The 26263-nt window shown below is 33.7% G+C and overlaps 3 protein-coding genes across 6 annotated transcripts in view; 1 reads left to right on the top strand and 2 right to left on the bottom strand.

Moving 5' to 3' along the window:
• LOC126741626 (brother of CDO-like) overlaps positions 1-5671 on the bottom strand; it is an 87763-nt gene extending 82092 nt beyond the window's left edge. For all 4 annotated transcript variants that reach the window (XM_050448138.1, XM_050448140.1, XM_050448141.1 and 1 more), the window contains exon 1: positions 5526-5671. The gene's annotated coding sequence lies outside the window, so the exon portion shown is untranslated. The remainder of the gene's footprint in view (positions 1-5525) is intronic.
• LOC126741632 (transforming growth factor beta regulator 1) lies at positions 4228-5465 on the bottom strand. Its single transcript, XM_050448147.1, has one exon. It carries the CDS (start codon positions 5365-5367, stop codon positions 4375-4377), a length of 993 nt encoding a protein of 330 aa, XP_050304104.1. The 5' UTR covers positions 5368-5465; the 3' UTR covers positions 4228-4374.
• Positions 5672-6476: 805 nt separating the features above from the next.
• Positions 6477-24705, top strand: LOC126741283 (DNA topoisomerase 3-beta-1). Its single transcript, XM_050447664.1, has 13 exons — positions 6477-6739; positions 6812-7081; positions 13959-14096; positions 14227-14575; positions 14641-14841; positions 14900-15000; positions 15058-15281; positions 17885-18157; positions 18214-18431; positions 22086-22310; positions 22709-22864; positions 24145-24372; positions 24429-24705. Exons 1-13 carry the CDS (start codon positions 6649-6651, stop codon positions 24526-24528), a joined length of 2574 nt encoding a protein of 857 aa, XP_050303621.1. The 5' UTR covers positions 6477-6648; the 3' UTR covers positions 24529-24705.
• The last annotated feature ends 1558 nt before the right edge of the window (positions 24706-26263 follow it).

Raw genomic sequence — 26263 nt, 5'->3', positions numbered from 1 at the left:
AATTTTTTAAAGTAATTTTTCACTTTTCTTAAGAATATTTTCATGAAAAATTGGAATTTTCTTAAAAGGGTTTCAGTCCAAGAAAGGACGTTTTCTTTCCAATAATTTAATAGGAGAACGATTCTTGTACCTCAAAAACTTTCTGAGTTAGAGGCAATTTTATCAACCAGGGTCCAAGGGCCCTCCAATTTGGGGTTTTCGAAGCGTACATGCCGTAATTCATCGACATTAAGATCTTTAATTATTAGTCGATACCTTTGGGCATAATTTGAGAACCACTGGAAATATGATCATGATTTTTTCACGGTAGTATTATGGAGATCTTGAGGATGAATTTGAATACAGAAACGTGATTGAAAATTAATTATTTAGGTAGTTAGGAGCATTTTAGTTAAAAGACTTTTTTTTCAGGATTTTTTCACTTTTCTTAAGAATATTTTCATGAAAAATTGGAATTTTCTTAAAAGAGTTTCAGTCCAAGGAAGGACGTTTTTTTCCCAATAATTTCATAGGAAAACCATTCTTGTACCTCAAAAACTTTTTGAGTTAGAGGCAATTTTAACGACCAGGGTCCAAGAGTCCTCCAATTTAGGGTTTTCGAAGCGTAAATGCCGTAATTTACTGACATTGAGATTTTTAAATATTAGTCGATATTTTTGGGCATATTTTGAGAACCACTAGAAATATTTTCATAATTTTTCTACCGGAGTATTATAAACATTTTGATGATGAATTTGAGACTAGAAACGCGGTTCTAGATTGATTATTTGGGTAATTAGATGCATTTTAGTTGGAGGAGTTTTTTTCCCAATTTTTTAAAGTATTTTTTCACTTTTCTTAAGAATATTTTCATGAAAAATTGGAATTTTCTTAAAAGAGTTTCAGTCCAAGAAAGGGCGTTTTTTTCCCAATAATTTCATAGGAAAACCATTCTTGTACCTCAAAAACTTTTTGAGTTAGAGGCAATTTTAGCAACCAGGGTCCAAGGGCCCTCCAATTTAGGGTTTTCGAAGCGTAAATGCCGTAACTTACTGACATTGAGATTTTTAATTATTAGTCGATATTTTTGGGCATAATTTGAGAACCACCGGAAATATTATCATGATTTTTTCACAGTAATGTTATGAAGTTCTTGAGGATAAATTTGAGTATAGAAACGTGGTTGTAAGTTAACTATTTAGGTAGTTAGGAGTATTTTGGTTGAAAGACTTTTTTTCAGGAATTTTTCACTTTTCTTAAGAATATTTTCATAAAAAATTGGAATTTTCTTAAAAGAGTTTCAGTCCAAGAAAGGTCATTTTTTTCCTAATAATTTCATAGCAAAACCATTCCTGTACCTCAAAAACTCTCTGAGTTAGAGGCAATTTTATCAACCAGGGTCCAAGGACCCTCCAATGACGAAAGATTTTTAATTATTAGTCGATATGTTGTGGCATAACTTGAGAACCACTGGAAATATTTTCACGATTTTTTCACGGTAGTGTTACGGAGATCCCGAGGATGGATTGGGCAGTAAAAACATGGTTGTAACTTGATTATTTGGGTAGTTAGGTGTACTTTGGTTAGAGGCCTTTTTTTCCAATTTTTTAAAGTATTTTTTCACTTTTCTTAAGAATATTTTCATAAAAAATTGGAATTTTTTTAAAAGAGTTTCAGTCCAAGAAAGGGCGCTTTTTTTCCAATAATTTCATAGGAAAACCATTCTTGTACCTCAAAGACTTTCTGAGTTAGAGGCAATTTTAGCAACCAGGGTCCAAGGGCCCTCCAATTTGGGGTTTTCGAAGCGTAAATGCCGTAATTCATCGACATTAAGATCTTTAATTATTAGTCGATATTTTTGCGCATAATTTGAGAACCACTGGAAATATTATCATGATTTTTTCACGGTAGTATTATGGAGATCTTGAGGATGAATTTGAGTACAGAATCGTGGTTGTAAGTTAATTATTTAGGTAGTTAGGAGCATTTTAAATAAAAGACTTTTTTTTCAGGAATTTTTCACTTTTCTTAAGAATATTTTCATGAAAAATTGGAATTTTCTTAAAAGAGTTTCAGTCCAAGAAAGGTAATTTTTTTCCTAATAATTTTATAGCAAAACCATTTCTGCACCTCAAAAACTCTCTGAGTTAGAGGCAATTTTATCAACCAGGGTCCAAGGGCCCTTCAATTTGGGGTTTTCGAAGCGTAAATGCCGTAATTCAATTTTTAGTTATTAGTCGATATTTTTGGGCATAATTTGAGAACCACTGGATATATTATCATCATTTTTTCACGGTAGTATTATGGAGATCTTGAGGATGAATTTGAGTACAGAATCGTGGTTGTAAGTTAATTATTTAGGTAGTTAGGAGCATTTTAGTTAAAAGACTTTTTTTTCAGGAATCTTTCACTTTTCTTAAGAACATTTTCATGAAAAATTGGAATTTTCTTAAAAGAGTTTCAGTCCAAGAAAGGTCATTTTTTTCCTAATAATTTCATAGCAAAACCATTTCTGCACCTCAAAACTCTCTGAGTTAGAGGCAATTTTATCAACCAGGGTCCAAGGACCCTCTAATGACGAAAGATTTTTAATTATTACTTGATATTTTTTGGCATAACTTGAGAACCACTGGAAATATTTTCATAATTTTTCACGGTAGTATTATGGAGATCCTGAGGATGGATTTGGCAGTAAAAACATGGTTGTTACTTGATTATTTGGGTAGTTATGTGTATTTTGGTTGGAGCACTTTTTTTTTATATTTTTTTAGCAATTTTTCACTTTCCTTAAGAATATTTTCATGAAAAATTGGAATTTTTTTAAAAGAGGTTCAGTTCAAGAAAGGGCGTTTTTTTACCAATAATTTTATAGGAGAACCATTCTTATATCTCAAAAACTTTTTGAGTTAGAGGCAATTTTAGCAACCAGGGTCCAAGGGCCCTCCAATTTAAGGTTTTCGAAACGTAAATGCCGTTATTCACCGAGATCAAGATTTTCATTTTTTAGGGGACATTTTTGGGAATAACTTGGGAACCACTGGAAATATTTTCGTAATTCTTTTACCGGAGTATTATAAAGATTTTGATGTTGAATTTGAGCGTAAAAACGCGGTTCTAAGTTTATTATTTCGGTAGTAACAAGAATTTTAGTTAAGGAACTTTATTTGCTAATTTTATACTTTTCTTACGAATATGTTCACGAAAAATTGGAATATTCTAATTTCAGTGCACAGGAATCATTTTAAGCAGAAGATTCTGCATCTGCAGTATCTGCACGCCGTGTATTAAAAATAGATGCGTTTTTTCAAATTAATTGACATGAGATAGGGAATCTAGGGAACTTATCACCTTAACTGACTCAACACACTAAGGTGCTTTTCTCGACGAAAACCTGAGTTCAAAAAACTGCATGTGGACATCCGCCATTTGCATTAAAAGTGTTCTTTTTTATTTTGAAACATGATCAACTGAAGGTAGATAAATAACCGATTGTAAAACCGTATATCGAAGTTATAAAGTACCTTGAAACAAGTGAACTGAACCGCTCGGAACTCGCACTAAATCTTATCCCATGGCTTCGATGACATTTTTTTAATCCCGAATTTTTTTCTTCTTCTTCCTTTTGCAATTGACAATTCAATTGAGCGCCGGGGCCGGTTTTCCGAGAACGGATTTCGCGATCGCCTTTTGTTATCTGCCGCCGCCCGTCCTGGTTCTTTTGTTCCCTTTTAGACCTCTCCACCGGTTGACAGTTCTAACTTAATTTAAAATGAGGGCCCCCCCTTATATTGGCTCAGACTTTTTGCTTTACATTCCCGATAAAAATTACATTTTATAGTAGGTACCTATATAATTGCGCCCCATATTAGGTATGAGAAGTGAGCGTGCGATGTGAAAACCTTTTTTTATAGTAGAGGGGAGGATTTTAATTAATTAATATTTTAAGGTAATTGGCATTAGGTGACCAATAAACCATTTCTTTGCAAATATGACTATACTTAGAAACATTTCAAAAATCAGACAACCTTTAAAAATCTCATCTACACATTATTGTAGTACTTTCATTATAACAATTTAACCTATAGAACTTGGATACTATGGTACAAAAATGGGTTCATCAACCTTAACTCATGCTTGTGCACTAATGCTCTATAATGTAGAGTATCTCGTTTAAAATCCATCCCTCTGTTCATCCTCTTTTTCACTTTTCTAGCAGACCGCAATATCACTCTAAACAATTAAAAAGTGTTTTACTCATAGCAAAAATGAATACATATATTTAAATCAAATTCCAACTCTAAGTAAGAATTTACAAAATAATATAGTACACACTCTGGCAATAAGGGCCCTTTACATCAAAACATCCATAATATAAAAAGAAAATTACAATTAAACTTAAATGCCTTCAATAAAATCACTAGGCATTTGAAGCACGTCGGGAGCCATCTTATACTTGCACATATTAATGCTCCGTTGCAAATAATCAAAACTTAAGCCGGCATCATTATACTCCTTTGGAGGCTCGGCTGTCTTTGACACTTCAAACCTTGTCCATTTATAATTCAGACACTTCCTGACCCCTGGCATGCCTTGAAACAGATGTAAAACTGTTAAGTGTGTCAGCCCAAAGAATTCGTTGCCCCTAGGCCTAGTGCTAACCACATTCAAAGAAAGGCTGTCGTTAATTTTTTGTAATAGTAGAGAATGGCATACGTCAGGTGTGTCACCCTCGATCTCTGAGCTGCCGTCCTCACAGGCTATTATAAAGTTTGGCAAACCGTTCTTTTCAGATATTTTGCACGTGTAGACACATTTGATAGTGGGTTCTCTCAAGCTGCCATATATTCGGGTTGAAACATAACCGACTGGAAACACTGTATCTTCGGAATGAAATTCCAGTTTGTCTGGTATAATTTCCCCTAAAGAATGGATTGTGAGCTTTCCTAATTCTATTGGAAATGTTGGTCTTCCATTACTGTCCACTGGTACAGGCGGTATCAGTTTCTTTTTGCTGCTTTTCACACTGGGTCTCCTAGGTTTCGACACTGAAGATCTTCGGTCACTACTTGAAGAGTCAGAGGGCCTCTTCTTAGACTTTTTCACCTCGGCGGAATGGTTGGGCGCCCTGGCTCCACCTTGGGCCGCATTTTGCACCTCAGCAGCAACCAATGGGTCATATTCGCACAGTTTTCTTAACAAGAACTTCCTCTCTTCGGTTCGCATCACTATTTTAGCTTGGACCTCTTCTAGTTCGTCTACTAACGCGGCGTTTTCGTGCACATATTCCACGATCATTCTTTTGAGTACCGCGAGCTTTTGGCGATAATTTACCGAGGTGGGACGCGGGCGACGATAAGAATTATTGTGCTGGTGGTATTCGTAACTCATTTTGAGGCAATTTTAGTGTTTGTTTAATGGGTTAAATAATAAGTAAACAAAAAACCAGTGGGGCAATTATAAGCATGTTATGACAGTCTAAGTGACGTTTGACAACCCTAACCATAAAATAATGAATATTTAAGGGCAGTATTACTTTAATAACTTACCATTGAGGGATGGGATCACACACCTGAATTATAATGGCCCGTAACACTCACTGAATAAACGCTTTTTTGATACAAATAGATGTTTGTTAAATATAATAGGGGAAAAATTAAAATTTATAAGCAAAAAGTGAAATGTCAAAATTGACAGACGTCAATGTCATTGTTAGGGATGGCAACGATATATCGATATAAAACTATTGATATATGCTTTATAGAGAAAATAATAAATTATTCAAATCCTTTGGATGGTTTGGGGCCGCCATTATTCGATTTAGGTAGTCATTGTTAATATCTAGTTGCTGGATATCGATCGGACGCTAGATTCACACATATATAAAAAAAAACCAAAACCGATTCCAAGCGATCTATCGGTTTTAACCGCGGTTAAGCCCTTGGTTCACCTTGAACAGTCCCTTTATAACATAACCAATCGTGTCCGCTTGAACGTGTTTAGTTGAAGTAACTTCGTAATTTGTCAGCTGTCACTATCATCATTTTGTTTGTTTTTAAATAATACCCCAGGCGCCAGTAATATTATGTGTAATTAGTTCTTAAACATAAATATCAAAAAAGAACACTTATTTATTAGCCATAATAAATTTTGTGTCATTTTTAAAAAGGAAATAATTTGTTGTTTATTTTTCCCGCGCTTATTTCAATGTCTTTGACATTTGACGTTTAGAAAACAGCTCGGGACGTGGGTAATTACTGTTCCAAATTGATGACGTATAAAGGGCTAATTGGTGACGTCACGTATCTCAAGCGGTTATAACTATAACTGCTTGGACGTGTTTGGTTAATACCATTTAGGAACGGTAATTACCGATAGACCGCTTGGAATCGGTTTATATTTAAAACATGTAAATATTCAATGATAGAACCAATAAAATAAGTTTTTCGTCCGAACGGACACATACCGTATCGCTCCGTGCCCGGTTAGCTGCTCACTGTTTCGTGACACCACCATTAAAACACCAACCACTCCCAATTTTATTTCCTAATTCTGTTAGGAACAAAAATTCAGCTTGTTTATAAATTTAACTCTAACCGGGCCTGTATAAACTAATAAATTTTAAACTATAAAAACAACAATACAGTCTCAACATCAATTTTAACATAAACAATGAAAACTGTGCTTATGGTGGCAGAGAAACCGTCATTGGCGGCTTCCCTGGCCAATATTTTGAGCAATGGCAAGAATTCTTCTAGAAAAGGTTAGTCTCCTAAAGACTGAATGTCCATTCAACATTTTCCTTAGAAATCTCATTAAAATAATCTTCTTTTAGGCTTTAACGGAGCCTGCTCTATCCATGAATGGAACGGAACATTCTTGGGCTCATCTGCAAGGCTCAAAATGACCTCTGTCTGCGGACATGTCCTAGGAGTGGACTTTCTTAGCAAATATAACAACTGGGACAGAGTTGACCCTGTAGAATTATTCTCATGTCCCATAGAAAAGAAAGAGGCGATGCCCAAGTTGAAAATGCCCACATTTCTTGCTGCCGAGGCTAAAGGGTGTGATTACTTGGTCCTGTGGCTTGATTGTGATAAAGAAGGTATTTATGATATTGTATTAGTATGAGACTTAGTGAGAATCATTGTAAAGTATTTCTGTTAAGAATGCATTTTGTTATTTTGATCCTGGGTTTTTGAGATCAATTGATTAATATTGAGACTATAGAAAACGAGTTTTAGCACTTATTTATTTATTAAGCCTTTGGGATACAAACAGATAAAATCTAAAAGTGGTATCCTTATATTACAATAATAGTTTAAACTTATAAATTAAGCAATAACAATCATACATTTATCATTGCTGTGTAACATGGTTTACATATATCCTAACTGTTTGGAGAGAGGCTTCAGAAGCAATGGTAAATTAAGTCAATAAAAAATATATTGCTCAACTCAGTGTAAACCCTTTCTCTAATGATTGATTGATCGATTGAATCCTAGCTGGTTTTTGCACTCCAACAAGCTGTTACAATCTATGTAACCATTAATTAGCTTATGTAGGCACATCATACCCAACATATTCCACCTTTGTTCCAATGTAACGAAATATAAGTGACTCTCAATTAATGCATAATCCTTCCACAGTCCAGTTGTGTATTTCCAGATAAGGTGACCAAATTATAGAGGCATATTCAAGCTTAGAGCGAACCAGTGAGCCATATACACCCTTTAGAAAATCCAATAAAAAATTCTTACAATGCTTGAGAACAAAGCCAAGCATTTTAATGATTTAACTGTAATTTCATTCAGATGTTCATTGAAAGATAGATTCTCTTGAAAAATGACTCCCACATCTCTTACTTTGGTTACATATTTTAACTGTTCCTCCCTCATCACAGTGGTGGCTCGTGGGGTTAAATTTTGGGTAGGCCATAGCAGGAGTGCCCACTCACGATGAAGCCCAAAGAATCATATAATAGGCCAGTGTTGTCAAGTAATTATACATTTAAAACATTAACTCTAAGAATTTTTTCCAAACAAAAAACATTTTTTTTTCTATCAAATTTTAAAAATTTGGGAGAACTAGAGAACAAAAAAGGGGGACAATATGAAAAGAAACGACAGTAATTAAGCTTAATATGTACATTTATTGTTATAACCTACGTACATAAAAGTAACAAGTCGCACAGAAAGAAGGAGTCATTTAAAAGTATTTTGAACACACACAAATTATCACTTTTGAGTTTTATTACCTATAAAGCAATCTAATTCTTCTATCTTTGTTTCGTGCAAATTTGTCAATTACCCTATCGTAAAATGTGTCCCCAGTTTCCACTAATTGAGCGAGATTGTCCTTTTGGATTGATAAAATAGATAAGGATGAAAGCCGATTTTGAGTCATTGTGTTCCGCAAAGATGTTTTTATTCGCTTTAACGTAGAAAAAGTCCTTTTAACTGAAGCACTGGTTGCAGGTATTGTAGCTAGTAAACAGAACAACTTGTAACCTTCAGGAAGAATTTCATTTGTGTCGTTATCATGCATACTTTTAATTAGACCCGACAAACTTTTATCGTAAAATTATTTTTTTTTAGTTTAGTTTCTAGTTCTGTTTTCAATAATGATTTATCAAAATTGCTCCATAAGTATTTATTAATGAGTCCAATGGTTTTTGCGGAAATACTCCTCCATATTCTGAAAATTTTTTAGTATCACCCAACTGCAGAAATTGAAACTTGCTATAGTGCGAAAAACGTTGCTCTAATTGAGTTATATTATTGTCCAAAATTTCAAAAAATATTCGTCTAAATTTAGTTTTGGCTTTATCCAAAGTGCTTTGATTACCATCATTTTTAGGTAAACCACCAAGTTCATTATGATTTAAAGTAAGTTCTGTATTTGTCTCGCTAACAGCAACGTTAATATGCTTAGAAAAGGTCAGGTCATTTCTCCAGCTTTTTAACACTTCAAGACATCTGGAAACGGAATTGTTACAAAACTGGATGTCATTATTTTTTTTCTGTAACACATTGTATAACAGCTCTGTTTGTTGTCGCTAAAAACGTTTAATAAAAATACGAATTCCAGATCATCCAGTTTTCTTTTAAACCCATCTACCTGCCTAATTGATTTCGCATTTGATTCTGGACAATTCATTATCTCCTGAAATACTTCAATTAATTTTTTTCTCTCCTGTAATATGGCATTTAACACTTTAGCATTCGAGTTCTATCTCACTTCGCTATTTGTAGGAATTCGTTTTCCGACAAATTTATTTAAGAAATGGGATCTTTTGGAGGAATGGTGAAAATAAGCCGGAATTCCTTGAAGAGTCGAAAAAAATATTTTTACTGCCGTAATATTGGAGCAACTTTGCTGTAAAACTAAATTAAGGCGATGCGCAAAACAATGGGTAAAAATAGCTAATGGTGCAGAGTCTTTTACTAATTTTTGTAGTCCGTTTAGTTGGCCCGACATAACACTAGCTCCATCATGGGTTTGAGCAATTAGTTTCGCTTTACAGTCAAATTTACCAATCACACTAAACAGTAAATCGCGTAACGCTGGAGCATTTCGATCTTCCCCTAAATCAAAGAATCTTAAGATATATTCTTGAACTATGCCTTTTCCATCTACTAACCTGCATACAATTGGACACTGTGTCTTTTCAGTTATATCGGTTGTATTATCAACAATACATGCAAAAAATGGGGAATTAATGATGGCATTTTCAATAAAAATGGAAATTTCGTCTTTAATCAGGTCAGTGAGTTCATTTTGTATCGTTTTTGAGAGGCCTCTAAAATAAGTCTTTTTTTGCCAGTGATCTTTTAGTTCTGGATTTGAATTTAACAATTAATTCCCAAATTGCTTTAAAATTTCCAGGATTTAGAGAGTCATCTGATTTATCGTGGCCACGAAAAGCCAGTTCCTGTTTAGCTAAAGTACAAGTTAAAGCAATTAATTTTTTAATAATTTCTCGGTTTATTTTAACTTCAGCATTTTACTTGACTTCAAATTTTCGACAGTCCGTCTAGCAAGTCACGAACAGAAAACTCTCTTTTTTGTACATCCTTAAAGGACAAAGAACTACTTAAATGCTCTTTACAAGTTGAATGTTTCTTAAGCGATGCAGATATATTTTTTAAATTGGAGTATCCTTCACAATTCCATACACACTTTTTATTCGAAAGCAACATACATGGCCAACAATACAGTTTCTTTGTAATACAACTTCCACACAGCCATTTATACACATCATACCAAGAAATATTAAAAGCACGTACTTTTTTCCCATCTTTTTGGTCAATACACAGTTTTGGAATAGGCCTGTCACTCAAAATAATTTTTTGTCTTTCAGCCTCAGGTCTTTTAGCCAATGGTAATTCCAACAACGAAACAATAATGTCCAATCCACTGCCAAGTGCCAACATAACATTATTGGTACTAGTACTGCAACTTGGTAAAACTCATTTTTGTCTATTATATTATCTTACTATTCCAAAAAAAAGTAATATTTAAGTCCTCAAACTTAGCCTTTAATTTTTAAATAAAGGCCTAATAAAAGGCTTTGGCCTCTTAGGCCTTTATCTTAATTACACAACCAACTAGTGTTAAATTAAAAAAAAAACGTAATAGGCAAAAGCCTTGTAAAAACATTGCAAATTTCTGGATTTAATTATTAGGTTTTTCACCAACTTCATTTACCAATGTCTACAACTTTTAAATTAAAAACACTACAACTTTTTAATTCACGAAAACATTTAACCACGAATTAGCAAATTAAGAACAAATTCAAGTACAAATCAATAAATTTTTCCGCTAAAAACAAACATTCAACCGCGAAAACAAACGCAGGCCACCTCGTGTCGGGCCTAAATGACTTAAAATAATAACGTGCATATAAAATCCATCCTCCGACGCGTTGACCAGCGTCCCGCGATTTTTCTATAGGGATATATTGTGTATGGGGTCGGCCAGATTCGTTCGGGCCTATTAGTGGTTTTTTAAGTGCGTTTAAGCGATTTGATGCTTTTTGCGTTAAATAAAATATATTTGCGGGTTAAGATAATAAATAAATTGGTGTGTTAACATGATATTTAATTAAAATCAAATATTTTTAAAATTTTATTTTTGTACTTTGTATGCCCAAAATTTTAGGGTAGGCCCGGCCTACCCTGCCTATTCCCACGAGCCGCCACTGCCTCATCAATAAGATAGGAAATAGTATGTTTTCTGACCCCCTTATAAAAGCTAATAAAACAGCACTTCAACACATTCAGACTAAGCTTACTATCCCAAAACCAATCGGCAAATCTATCTAAGTCTTCCTGTAAAAGTGTCTGATCCTCTTGATAGCCCGACCAAAAACCCAAATCAAACAACCTACTCAGAAAAACCCCATGATCAACTCGATCGAAGGCCTTTGAAAAATCTGCATAAATTGAGTCAACCTGTTTAAAATCCTCCATGGCTTTGATTAGCCTATTTTGATATAACAACAAACTTGTGACTGTCTATCGACCAGAAAATAACCACACTAAATTTCGGCACATCCACCTCAATCGATCACTTACCAAGCTATCAAAGAGTTTGGGAATAGAGGACTGAATGCAGACACCTCTGTAGTTTCTGACCTCACTCCTTTCCCCATTCTTAAAAACAGGGATTACAAAACTTTCAATTTATTCAAACTTAATACATTTGTTTTTTATACAATTTGCTTTAAACTGCACAATGGATTATAAATCTGTGTGTGCAGTAGTTAATACTTACATTTTTAAGAAATACTTAAGTAAATGAACAATAAACAATATTAATAGTAATAATAATAATGAGGTTATATAATGTTAATTTATGGAAGGAGACTAAGCTAATTTAGTGGAAAAAGAAATCTAGTGAGAAGGAATTACCAAGTTAATCTAGCCAAAATTATTAATAGCTACCTCACTATCAATAATCCATTTTTTAAATCTATGTTTAATTTGACAATAGTTTCCTGTTCTTAGTGAAAGAGGCAGGAAATTGTACAGTTTGGGACCAAGAAAATAGATATGTCTCTGTTAAAGGTATATTAACATTTTGCCAAGATGAATTTCTAGTATTTAATTGATGAGATATTTCCTGTTTATAACAATCTGTTTTTAACATAAATCTAAGTGCTGCCACTATGTAGAGTTGTTCTAATGTCAATAATTTGCATTCATGAAATAGCAATTCAGATGGGTATCCTCTGTTTGTAAAATACATTATTTTAATTATATACTTGGTAGGATGTTACGTAGCTCATAAAACTTATAAATCAACTTCCTTATTTTAGCAGTTACAAATTCTATGTGTGATTTCCAAGTTAAATTTTCATCCATGAATACACCTAGATACTTAATATTACATTTTCTTTTAACGGTAAATTGACATTTGCAGTGCAAAGATTGTATATCGCAAAGTTAATCATGTACCTTGAGCTCTTGAACTTTAGGAAGGGTTGCCTGAGTCAATGCAAACATCATAAAATGGGTCTTATCAATATTAAGTGATCCAACCATCTCTTTATGTATGTTATTGCTAATTCTGCTTTTCTAATAGCTGATTGCCATTTACTATAATGGCACTGTCATCCGCAAAACAGAGAACCCTTCCCTCATTCAACACAGAAAAAATCCCATTCATAAACAAGACTGGCCCCAGCACTGTACCCTGTGGCACACCAACTCCCACTTTTACAGGATCACTTTTCTCCTCTGTTAATTTTACTTTCTGAGTTCTGTTACTCAAGTATGAACTGAATAGATTATTTGCTATTCCTCTTATCCTCATATCATATAATCTGTTTAATAAAATGTGATGTGCCAAGTCCAGGAATATTGCCACTTTCTCTTTGCTATTTAAAGATTTTATAATTTGTTCTGTCACTTTGCACGATGCATTTTCTGTATTAACATTATCTTTAAAAGCAAACTGACTTTCGGATAATAATTTATGTTTATTCAAGAATATCATTAATTTATGTTTAAGGCATTTTTCTATAATTTTACTAACAGTACTTAATATTGCAATTGGTCTATAATTATTCATTAACCTTCTATCACCCTGCTTATAAATAGGAATAATTTCAGCTTTTTTAAGAACATGAATGCTGTACATGAATAATTGTATGGCACTGGAGAGGGTTCAAAATAAATTTCTACGATTCTGCCTTTATAAACTTCGCATTCCAGTTCCTAATGACCATTGTTATGATGAAGCAATGAACTTGCTGAATATGCGGAGTTTACTTAAGAGACGCACTGAGAATGATTTGGTGTTCATTTATAAACTTTTGAATGGCCTTGTGATTTGTCCCGAACTACTTAATAGGATTTCATTTAATATTCCATACCGTAATCTGAGGGCAAATCGATTGTTTTCTTTGCCTTATCATCGTACCAACTATGCTATGCACTGGCCTGTCGAAAGGACCTTGAGGCTGGTAAACTCTACTGGAATTGAAGTTTTAGGAATTTCCTTATTGCATTTTAGGAGTCTTATTAAGAGTTTGTAGGATTTTGTTTTTTGAATTAATTTTGCTCCATGATTAATGATTTGAAATACATTTGATCATTGTCATTGATAATAATATATTTTGTTTTTTCTTAGCTAATTTTGCATTGTTAATTGTTCTGATTTTGAGAGAATATTGTTACTACTTGTAAAACGGTTTAATTATCCTTGGTATTAAGATTAAGTCTGATAATTATTGTTAATTAGTAATTAGTGGTTAGGTAGTATAGCTTTTATTTCTTTTTCAAGAATATATATATTTTTTATAATGGGGTTGATCCCGTGTATAAATAAATAAATAAAATAAAAATAAATAAAAGTTGGATATACTCCCGAACTATTATAATACTTCCATCTGTCAAGAAATACAGAAGTCTTCAATGGCATATTGAACACAAGCTTTATTAACAACATCTAAGTGCTCTTTGTTTGACTTTTAGGAGAAAATATATGCTTTGAAGTAATGTCTTCGGTGGCCAATAGCATGAATGGAAACGTGTATTCTGACAACGTAACCTACAGAGCCAAATTCTCTGCAATCACTGACAAGGATATTAAGGCCGCCTTTAACAATCTAGGTAACTAATTATAAAATACGATTTTATATACTTTTTCTCGAAAACCTTTGGTGGTTTTTTAATGGTTACGGTGTGCTTGCTAATTCTAGCAAAGTAGTGATCCATTATTTTAAGATTGTTCTCTCCCCAGCGCATCCGAACGAAAACGAAGCAAAAAGCGTGGACGCGCGCCAAGAGCTCGACTTGCGAATCGGTTGTGCGTTCACCCGTTACCAGACCAAATACTTCCAAGGCAAATACGGCGATTTGGACGCCTCCCTAATATCTTACGGACCATGCCAGACGCCTACCTTGGGATTCTGCGTCCAGAGACACGACGAAATCCAGTCGTTTAAACCGGAAACTTATTGGGTAGTTCAGGCCTCGGCGGTCACGAAAGAGGGCGTCGACGTACCGTTGGAGTGGGAACGCGGCAGATGTTTCGATAAGGACGTGGCCAACATGTTTTTGGGGATAGTTAAGCAGCAAAACGAGGGAAAGTACGGGTTTTCACCGTCAAAATGCCTTTTTGTTGCTAAGTAGGTTTTATTTTTGAATTGTCAAGGGTGGAGAGTGTACAATCAAAAGAAAAAGTGAAGCCCAGACCGCCGGCCTTAAACACCGTAGAACTGATGAGGGTGGCCAGTTCGGGTTTAGGCATGGGGCCACATCATGCCATGCAAATCGCTGAAAGATTGTATACCCAAGGGTACATAAGTTACCCTCGTACTGAAACCACTAAATATCCCGAGAACTTTGATTTATTGTAAGGTATATGAAAAAAGTTGAATTTATTATTAATAATATTCTGGTAATTTTTACAGGGGCACATTAAAGCAACAAGAAAACAGCGCAGATTGGGGCAAGGAAGTTAAAGAGATTTTAGGTCAAGGAATTAACAGGCCGAAAAGTGGACATGATGCAGGTACAATAATTGTTAAAATGAATGATTGAAGTTTATTTTTGTCATATTAATTTTAAGGTGACCATCCCCCCATAACTCCCATGAAGGCGGCCTCTAGGACCGAACTGGACGGTGACGCCTGGAAGTTATACGATTATATCACTAGGCATTTTATAGGCACCCTCGCTAAAGATTGCAAATACTTAAGCACCAGTATTAAAATTATTATTAATAATGAAGTATTTTATATTACCGGGAAAACGTTGATCGATCCGGGATATACTAGTCTGATGACATGGCAAGTAAGTGGGCGAACTATTTTGTAAAGTAAATTTTATGATTTTTCAAAGACTTTGGAGAATATGCCACTTTTTGAATCAAGTTGCTATCTTTAACAGTAAACGAGTTATCCAAAATGTTGGAACCCCAATTTAGCATGAAAATTGCAAAAATCACAAATTTCACTTTTTCTCAAAAACCGTTAATTTTTCAGAGTTTTTGATAGTAACATAAAAGATGCATTAGGACCTAGTGAATATGCCAGTTTTTGAATCAAGTCTCCATCTTTAACAGCAAGCAAGTTATTCAAAATTTTGAAATCCAACTCCGGCATTAAAATGGCAAGAATCACAAATTACACTTTTTCTCAAAAACCGTTAATTTTTCGGAGTTTTTGATAGTAACATAAAAGATGCATTGGAACTTAATGAATATGCCAGTTTTTGAATCAAGTCTCTATCTTTAACAGGAAGCAAGTTATCCAAAATTTTGAAATCCAACTCCGGCATTAAAATGGCAAGAATCACAAATTTCACTTTTTCTCAAAAACCGTTATTTTTTCATATTTTTTGGTCATAACCTAAAAGATGCTTTGGGATTCAACGTTTATGTCAGTTTTCCAATCAAGTTTCTACCTTGAATAGCAAAAAAGTTATTGAAAATTTTAAAATCCAATTGCGGCATCACAAATTTCACTTTTTCTCAAAAACCGTTAATTTTTCAGAGTTTTTGATAGTAACATAAAAGATGCATTGAGACCTAATGAATATGCCAGTGTTTGAATCAAGTTTCTACGTTTAATAACAAACAAGTTATACAAAATTTCGAAACCCAATTGCGGCATTAAAAAGGCAGGAATTACAAATTTCACTTTTTCTCAAAAACCACTAATTTTTCACAGTTTTTGGTCATAACATAAAAGATACATTGGGATTCAACGTTTATGTCGGTTTTTCAATCAAGTTTCTACCTTGAATAGCAAATAAGTTATTGAAAATTTTAAAATCCAATTGCGGCATCACAAATTTCACTTTTTCTCAAAAACCTTTGATTTCTCAGAGTTTTTGATAGTACTGGGTGGTCCAGAAAGTTGTTCATTTTATAAAATTAAATAAAAAAAACCCGTTGATCAATTGTAACAAATTTATTCTTAAAATTTACAGAAAACTTGGGAAATTTATGTCTTAAAAATTACGTTGTCCAAATGTGCCCCATTTCTTTCCTGGCACTCCTCAAGCCGAGCCCTAAAATTTTCAATAACGCGTTGGCAAGTTTCTGGAGTTATCGCTTCAATTTCTTGCTGGATATTGGGGTCGGTTGCTGTACACCTTACTCTTAAGGTATCCCCACAAAAAAAAATCGCAGGGAGTCAAGTCCGGGCTTCGGGCGGGCCACTGAAGAATGTCCCCTCTTCAGGAGATTAATTTATTGGGAAAAAGCGCCTGAACGACACTGTCCTGCTGAAACCAAGTTATTGAAAATTTTAAAATCCAATTGCGGCATCACAAATTTCACTTTTTCTCAAAAACCGTTAATTTTTCAGAGTTTTTGATAGTAACATAAAAGTTGCATTGGGATCTAGTTAATATGCCAGTTTTTGAATCAAGTCTCTATCTTTAACAGCAAGCAAGTTATCCAAAATTTTAAAATCCAACTCCGGCATTAAAAAGACAAGAATTACACATTTCACTTTTTCTCAAAAACCATTGATTTTTCACAGTTTTTGGTCATAACATAAAAGATGCATTGGTATTCAACGTTTATGTCAGTTTTCCAATCAAATTTCTACCTTGAATAGCAAATAAGTTATTGAAAATTTTAAAATCCAATTGCGGCATCACAAATTTTACTTTTTCTCAAAAACCTTTGATTCCTCAGAGTTTCTGGTAGTAACATAAAAGATGCATTCATACCTAGTGCACATGCCACTTGTTGAATCAAGTCTTTATCTTTAACAGCAAGCAAGTTATCCAAAATGTTGGAACCCAAATGCGGCATAAAAATGACAAGAATCACAAATTTCACTTTTTCTCAAAAACCCTTAATTTGTCAGAGTTTTTGATAGTAACATACAAGATTCATTGGGACCTAATGAATATCCCAGTTTTTAATTCAACTCTCTATCTTTAACAGCAAACGAGTTATCCAAAATTTTGAAATTGAAGTGCGGCATCAAAATGTCAAGAATGACAAATTTCATTTTTTCTCAAAAACCATGGATTTTTCATAGTTTTTGCTTAGAACATAAGAGATGCATTGGAACTTAGTGCATATGCCAGTTTTTGAATCAAGTCTCTATCTTTAACAGCAAACAAGTTATCGAAAAATTTCGAAATCTAACTAACGCATCAAAATGGCAAGAATCACAAATTTCACTTTTGTTTAAAAACCTTTGATTTCTCAGTGTTTTTGGTAATAAGATAAAAAATGCATTCGGACTTATTGTATATTCTAGTTTTTAAATCAAGTTTCTATCTTTAATAACAAACAAGTTATACAAAATTTCGAAACCCAATTGTGCCATTAAAAGTGGCAAAAATACCAAAATTTCACTTTTTCTCAAAAACCATTGTTCTCTCTCTCCTTTTTGGTCATAACAGAAACGACTCATCGGGCCCTTTTTTAGGCTTTGGGTAAAAACGAAATAGTACCGAAATTCGTAGAAAACGAAACCGTGCCGATTCAAAACGCCCGTTTAACAGAACATCAAACGTCCCCCCCGGACTATTTAACCGAAGCGGAACTGATCACTTTAATGGAAAAACACGGAATCGGCACCGACGCGTCCATTCCCGTCCATATAAACAACATCTCCCAAAGGAATTACGTGACCGTGACGCCTGGAAGGAAACTCAAGCCGACAACTTTGGGGATAGTCCTGGTTCACGGATACCAAAAAGTACCGGAATCAAAAAATCGTCAAAAGTTCGGTCATTTTTTTAATGAAATTTTTAGATCGATGCACAGCTGGTGCTGCCGACGATGCGTTCGGCCGTGGAAGAACAACTGAACCTTATAGCAGCGGGAAAGGCGAATTTTAACGCGGTCTTGAAACATACCATTGACATTTTCAAGCTGAAATTTCAGTATTTCGTGAAGAATATCGACGCGATGGATCAGCTTTTTGAAGTGTCGTTTTCGCCCCTTAGTGCGTCGGGAAAGGCGCATTCTAGGCAAGTTAATGTGCATTTATCATATATAAAAACGTTGTGGATACAAGGTGAAGGCATTTTTTGAACTTAACAATATGCAATCTAAAGAAGTAAAAAAAAAATCCGAAATTTTGAAAAATCGATTTTGGTTTTTTCTGAAGTTTATTTCTTATATACATAAGGGTGTTTTTAGATTTTTAATACCACGTTTTGTGTTCTGCCAATCATCATCAACTTTGTTTTTCTTATAGAAGCCATATTTGGTTTTAGCATTTTTGAAATCTTTGGAAAAGTAATATTTGTAAATGTAATACCTTAATGGTGCACAGATGACTTCATAGTTACATCCTTATTAATTGAAATCATTTTCCATTTTATTCTAAAAAATTGCGTTAAATGCCTGGAAGACAGAAAATTACGCAAAATTCCTGCAAAATATAAAAAATCATTGAAATTCCTGGAAGGCGTAAAAATTTCCTTCAAATGTCTAATAAAATATAGAAAATTAATCCGGTATTCTAGAAAACCTACAGAATTACGTTAAACGTCTGTAAGTCATAAAAAATCACTCCAAGTTTCTGGATAAACAGAAAAAGTGATTCTGAAAACCTGGAATAAAACAAAACTTTATTTTACATGCCTGAAATAAATAAAAAATTACTCTATTAATGTGGAAAACTTTAAGAAAATCCAAATACATGCCAATTTCTCAAATTAAAAAAAAAATCATAAAAACGCAATAGCGTTAAATTAAATAAAGACATAAAATTAATTAGAAACAATATTGCAAATCTTAGCCAGACACGGAAAAATTACCTCAAAATCTTGGAATGACATAAGATTTAATGCAAATGCCTGGAATATCTCAAAAATACTCAAAAAAATCTGGAAAACTTCCAAAAATTTTGGAATTACATGGACATTGAAAACAAAAAAATACTTTAGAATATTAAAATTAAAAGATAAATTACTTAAAATGTCTGGAAGACGTGGAAAATGACCCTAAGGTCTAAAAATAAAATTATATTTTACTTTGAAATATCGTAAGGATGTTTGAAAAATCTGGAAAATGCCCAAAATTTGTGGTTTTTAAATTTAAAAATTTCTGAAATTAAAATTAAAAGAAAAATGAATTGAAACACCTGAAAAATGACCCTAAAATCCGGGAATGAAGCCAGATTTGATTCCAAATTCCTGGAATAATATAAGAGTGTTCGGAAAGAATGGGACCATAGCATCTGGCTGTGTCTAATAAGGTTAATTTGTATAAAATAATGTCACAATCTGATACATTACTTCAGTGCAAACCCTGATAGTATTAGCTTATGGTTGATTAATGGTTTAAAGTTAAATGTTTCAGTATCACATTTGGGAGGGTATAAAATATAATACAGAATATATATTTATATTTAGTATTCAGTATATTTTTATTTGCATAAACCATTACATTATAATTGTGGAAATAACATCTTAACATGTAAATATAAAATCTTTTGAATGAGTGTGCCTTTAGAATATATTGATATAGTGAATGATCTAGGTTCTGACAACATTACAATGAACGCTAGGTTTTATTAGAAGACATTTTAATGAAATAAGTGATATTAGGACCATACAATGTTTATAGTTCACATTATGATCTATTTAAAATCTACACATTGACCATAAAGTTTTGCAAATTTGTACATTATAATGAATAATAATAGTTTTTAAAAACTAAAAGAACACACTTTTATTGCTAATCGAACTAAAAAGTAGAAAATAATTTATAATTACAAAGAGTTTTTATTGCAGTAGTAGAAGGTTGGACAATCAATCATAATTAACTACCTAGAATAAAAATCATAATAAAATTTAACAAAATAATTCAAATCAAATTAAAAAGGGTTGGGTGTATTTCACTTCATTTTCATAATTCTTCCTTTTTAATATTTTTCATTCTTCTCTCATAGATAGTTGCCAATAGAATAATTGGTCATATTTAATATATCGAGCACCCACACCACAGAGTTTATGGATAAGCCAGATAAAAAACTAATGGATGGCGAGTGTTAATTTTGTTTAAAGCAAAAGGTAACTGACGTAAAAGAATCTCAGGATAATCGATTTGGTTTTTCAAGCGCACAAAAATATTCTAATTCTTCTCTTACTCAGAGACAGTCTATCAAAAACCTGCAACAATAGATCATTATCGCCTCTCTGTGGATATATACCAAATTTCTTAAAAAACATGCACTTCAAGAACTTTCTCTGAACGCCTTCAACCATTGCCACCACTGTACTGGGGGGGACCAATTAATTGACCCATATTCCAAGATTAGAAAGCTATCGAAAAGATGGAGATGCATTTTCTATTTTAAATAACCAGTGTTTAGAAAATGAAAGAGTCGGGTCAAAAATCACTAATGTAATTAAAAATTAAGGGACTACTATTTAGGGTGGCATTTAATCTAAAGCCATTTAATTCTCGCAATATCATTCCAAAAATCATCTTGCAAAGCCTGACAGTCATTCACAGATTAAATCTGAAGGAAACAGTTGAAATTGTCGGCAAACAATAATCCCTTTGCATTTTTAATATTGCAAGTCAGACCAACAGCAGCCAAAAACAAGAGTGGTCCAAGATTGTAGCTCTGTGGAACACCAGAAGTACTTTTAAAGGTATACACGACTTGCAATCTTTAGTTTCAACATATTGAAACCTACAACTGAGGTTAAACTTATGTAAGTCTGATAAAGGTTTCAGGATTTATAGTGTGGATTTTCCATTAATAGCTTCATGGACATATTGACAGAATGAGACAAGATTAGTGAAAGTTATACTACTACTACTAACTAAATAGGCGCTTAAAGATAACCAATTCCAAGTCTTTAGAAATAGAGCTCATAATAGTAATGGGGCGATAGTTCTTAATTCCATCTCTAGAGATCATGCGCAGAATTTCTATTTTTTCTCGTTCCGTTAACTTTACCATTGTGAAAACCGCAACTTTGCTCGTACACTTCACACTTGACAATATCTGTTTGGCGTACAACTGTCATACAGTTTCTATGAAAATACACGGTCATCAGCCAACGATAAAAAAACACGAATGAATGGAATTTTGCTCTGTATAAAAATTCTCAGAGATAAGGTGACTCGTAAGGCGAACTTCAATAATAATGTTTGGTCGTCTTTTTTTCGATAACTGTTGACTTTAGGTATAGGACATGATGCATGAAACATACGTAGAATTCCACGCGAAAGTTAAAAATGAAATAAAAAAAGGTGCTTTTGTTTGAAAAAATGAAGTTGATGGTCGTACTTTGTATATACAAACTTCACGTACAAATATGCGCAACTTGAAATAAAAATCGACGGGTCCGAGCGTTTTTTTTTCGAACACACCCCTACATTTTAAATGAATTTAGACATAACTTTTGGGATGCACTGTATAGGAATTATTTTGGAAATTTTTCACCTAAATCTGAATAACTTGAAGTTTGGAGAATAATATTAAAAAGATATCATAAAATTTTTTAAAATATTAAAAGTTTCCCTATATTTTTTTTAAACGGCACATTGTTAAGCTCAAACATCGCCGTAATTTAACCATCTTCGTATCTCTTACTGATTCCGAGATCTCCGTGTTGAGGGTCGAATTTTAAAACACACCCCGTATAAACGATTTTTAGGTGCGGTAAATGTCGAAGATACATGAAATATATCCAAGCGAAACCTGCCAGGTTACACTGTCCGCAGTGCGACGAAACTTATAACTTGCCACAAAACGGCACCATTAAACTGTTTAGGGAGTTGAAGTGTCCCTTGGACGAGTTCGAGCTGCTTTGCTGGACCACCGGTAACAAGGGGAAAAGTTTCGTTTTTTGCCCATACTGTTACAATAATCCGCCATTTAAGTAAGTTCACTTTTTGCCGGTTTTATCGAACTATTTATTTATTTAACATAATAAATACATGATAGAGGTAAACAAAATTAATTTGTAGTACCAATACAATAAAGTACACTTAGGTGCAAGCTCTTGTATGTTTTTAACTTAAAAATAATTATATTACTATACAAGACTGTTATTTTTGCTAGGGGCCCCATACATTCACTAATTTACATAAACTTGAGGGTAATTAATTAGGCAACTATAATACACAAACATTAAAAATTTCAGAAGAAAAGTTATTTATAGAAGGTCAAGTAAGGCATCATAATTTTCATAAATAAATCTTCTTTTGAAAAAAAATATTTTTTATTTGTAATCTCCCGAATCATCCGATTAATTTGATTTAATTTAATTTTTTTAAGCGATATGCGTAAAGCGAACGGTTGTAACTCTTGCACTCACCCTACGTGTCAGTACGGACTGAATACCAATGGGGTCATAAATTGTGCCGAATGTGAATATGGGGTTTTGGTACTGGACCCCTCCTCGGGACCTAAATGGAAATTGGGATGCAACAGGTAAAGCCACGTCTAGTTAACAAACAATTTAACTCTTAAACGTTTCTTTTAAAACATAATATATCTTACCCTTAAGCATAAGATCCTGTTTAGTTGCTGATAGTAATAATGCGTATAATAAAATATGAGTCATAAATGAAATAGTGCCAAGAACCCAACCAATTTAACTTATCTGCAATGTACACGTTCAAAATTTATATTCATTAAGGTTAAATATTCTTAATAACCCAAGCAACACACGATAGTTAAATAAACGTTTATTTTTGGTTTACACAAGATTTGAAATTCAACTATAAATATCGGATAAAATGTCCGCGTGATATACGTTAAGGAATTTAATATTATGTTTAATAGGTGCACCGGTTTTTCGTGAAAGATTAATAGTGGATCGGACACATAAGTCAAATGTCTATAAGTCAAAAAATTGATCCGATACAATTTTTAAAATTTGCACACATATTCTCTGGGTAATTTGGTTGAACACATACTTTAGCATTTTTTTAAATTTGATACACCTCTCGCCTAAATGTCCCAATCAATTAAACTACTGCTACATAGTTTATCCCATCTCGAACATAAATACCGGTTCTCTATAACTATGCAGTGCTGTGTAAAAGGGTAGACTAAACAAGTGCTTTTCGTTAGGATAAATCCAGGTTTCCAATAAAATGATTATAAGAAAAGTTATACTGTTTTCTGACTAGTTAATAATATATCATTTAAACCAGTTAATATGTTTCTTAGACTTCTAATATTAGTGTAAAGTATGTTTATGTTTGTCAATTATCAGTTTAATACTTTTTGTTGTCGCACTTGTTTCATTGTAGTTTAAAGGTATCATATTTTTTGAAAATCCTCCCCATTTAATACATATACTATCTCATATTTGTTTTCCTTCTTTTTTAAATAACAATTGAACTAATGCTACGATTGAACCGTACCAAATGAAGAACAAGATATAAAACCGCATTTATTTAATTTTAGCCCTGATTTAGGGCATCTTAATTCCGATTAAGTCGATATGATTACACATCACTCTCTTATATTGACACTTTCATGGCATTGAATAATTTCTTAATACTCTTGGTCATTTCTTCTTCCTGTTTTAGAATTCCAGATATAACTATATTATTCAGTTTTTCATCTGTTCAGTAACGTCCAATCTTTCTAAGACCTCACCGTCACTCTTGTATTGGTTTCTCCTCTGTAGCTTCCTTTACCAACCCAAAGGTTAATGGTCGATGGTGTTAATGTGAAGATGAACATTTCTAACTTTCCAGGTGCGACACGATCATAAACCTGTTCGATGACGCCCACAAAATCACGATTCTCGAAGAAAATTGCGACTGCGGCGCCCAATTGGTCACCGTCGAATACAAACCGGAAAAATCGAAATTGCCCAATCAGGCGACCGAAATGAGCGGCTGCGCGTTTTGCAGTAACGATTTCGCCAAATTGGTCGATCGGCCCAAGGTGGCCGTGGTCAGTAGACCGCCCAGACCGTTTAGGTAAGTTTGTGTTTTTTTTTAATATAAAATATATTTGAGCGAGTTTTTTTTTCTAGGGGCGGTAAAACTGGCGGAGGAAGGGGCGGCAGGGGCGGCTCGAGAGGCAGAGGCAAGCCCAAAGATAAAATGGCCCAGTTGGCGGCCTATTTCGTATGACCCTCAGCTAAATGAATAATTTATTTCTATTAGATTGGGAATATTATGTCGGCAATAAGATGCTTTAAAACGTTAATTTATTGTAACCTTTTTTTACTCTCTAATTAGACACTTATTTGTTAGAATAACAATTTTTTGCCTAAAAAATAAATATCTAATATACAGGGTGATTTTTAAGTTGATACTTTTTTTTTAACTGTGTATAGAACTCGGTAAAATATACTTTTTTTTTTAAATAACTTCTTTCGATACACTCAAAAACAAGGGACATACAGAATAAAAAAAGTGAATATGGGTTTGTTTTTCATCGTCTGTTTATGTTTAGTTTTTGCTAGAATTTTTGTATTATCGATCACGCATTGTACCGATCAGAGACACTTTTGGTTTATTGTTGTTAATTTTAAATTTGCAAATCCTAAAAATGGCACATCGTTATGAAAACAATGAACTTGTGGATATGTTGCTTATTTATGGAGAGTGTCTTCAAAGTGCTGCTGCTGCTTCGGTATTATACGCAGACCGCTTTCCTTTGCGGAATCATCCTACACCCAGAAGTTTCATAAATCTTATTCAACGACGATTTACGGGAACATCGTGGAAGGCATGCAGGAAGAGGAAGGAGACCTAAAAATGTTCATAGGAAAGAACAAATTTTAAATCTCATCGAAGAAGATGCAACAACATGTACTTGAGTTGTTGCAGGGCAGGTCGGATTAAGTCAAACAAAAGCATGAACATTGCGCGAGAATCAATTTAATCCCTTTCACGTTCAACGTGTCCAAGCGCCACTGCCTGAAGACTTCCCCTGCAGAGTTCAGTTTAGTGAATGGTTCCTACAACAACATGAAAATGATCAACATTTTAGCCATGGACGAGGCAACATTCACCCGAAACGGAATTAACAATTTTCGTAATACGCATATTTGGTCTGTTGATAATCCCCATGCAATTCGCAGAAACAATTTTCAACGCCGCTTTTCTGCTAATGTGTGGGCAGGAATTGTGAATGGGATACTTGTTGGACCATTTATCTTACCAGACCGTTTGACGGGCGATGTTTATTTGGACTTTTTGCAAAATAATCTGCCTGTTCTGTTAAAAGACATGCCACTGAATATCAGGCAAGCTATGTGGCTCCTGCAGGATGGAGCACCTGCCCATTTTAGACGAGAAGTGAGCGAATTTTTGGATATAAGTTACCTAAATCGGTGGATTGGCCGAAATGGACCAGTTGCATGGCCACCAAAGTCGCCAGACCGAAATCCATGTGACTTTTTTTTGTGGGGGTATATGAAAAGTTTAGTTTTCTAGACGCCTATCGACACACAAGAAGAACTAATAGCACGTATTGAGCAGGCTGCGGCAACAGTTAGACAAAAACCGATTTCTCTATTGTGTTCCTGTATACCTATTTTTAGTGGTTTTCCAGAAATTAATTATTTTCTTTATATTTTGTCCAAAACATAGCTTCAGATAAATTTTTATTACTACGGCACTGGAACGCGCAGAAAATTGAAATTATGAACGTAATTTATGGAAGTATTGTACATTAGTCTTCAACTATAAAAATTGTTCTACATAATAATAATAATAAAGTTTATTTGTCATCAGTTTCAATGGAAACATCATAATTGTCAAATAATTAAAGCAGAAGTTTACAATATATCATATAATACTATTACAAACTACCCATCTACATAAGTTAATGAAATAAATAGACAAGAAACAATACATA

This window comes from Anthonomus grandis, chromosome 10, assembly GCF_022605725.1.
Source record: "Anthonomus grandis grandis chromosome 10, icAntGran1.3, whole genome shotgun sequence".
Classification (NCBI taxonomy): Eukaryota; Metazoa; Arthropoda; class Insecta; order Coleoptera; family Curculionidae; genus Anthonomus; species Anthonomus grandis.
Note: the sequence above shows the minus strand (reverse complement) of the source record. Positions and strands in the feature narration are given on the sequence as shown.

Bases quoted from the DNA above. Each gene is read 5' to 3' on its own strand.
- LOC126741632 (XM_050448147.1), bottom strand. From the start codon at position 5,367: ATGAGTTACGAATACCACCAGCACAATAATTCTTATCGTCGCCCGCGT.
- LOC126741283 (XM_050447664.1), top strand. From the start codon at position 6,649: ATGAAAACTGTGCTTATGGTGGCAGAGAAACCGTCATTGGCGGCTTCC. The intron at 14,097-14,226 runs GTAACTAATTAT...TTCTCTCCCCAG, and splicing joins GGCCGCCTTTAACAATCTAG to CGCATCCGAACGAAAACGAA. The intron at 24,373-24,428 runs GTAAGTTTGTGT...TTTTTTTTCTAG, and splicing joins AGACCGCCCAGACCGTTTAG to GGGCGGTAAAACTGGCGGAG.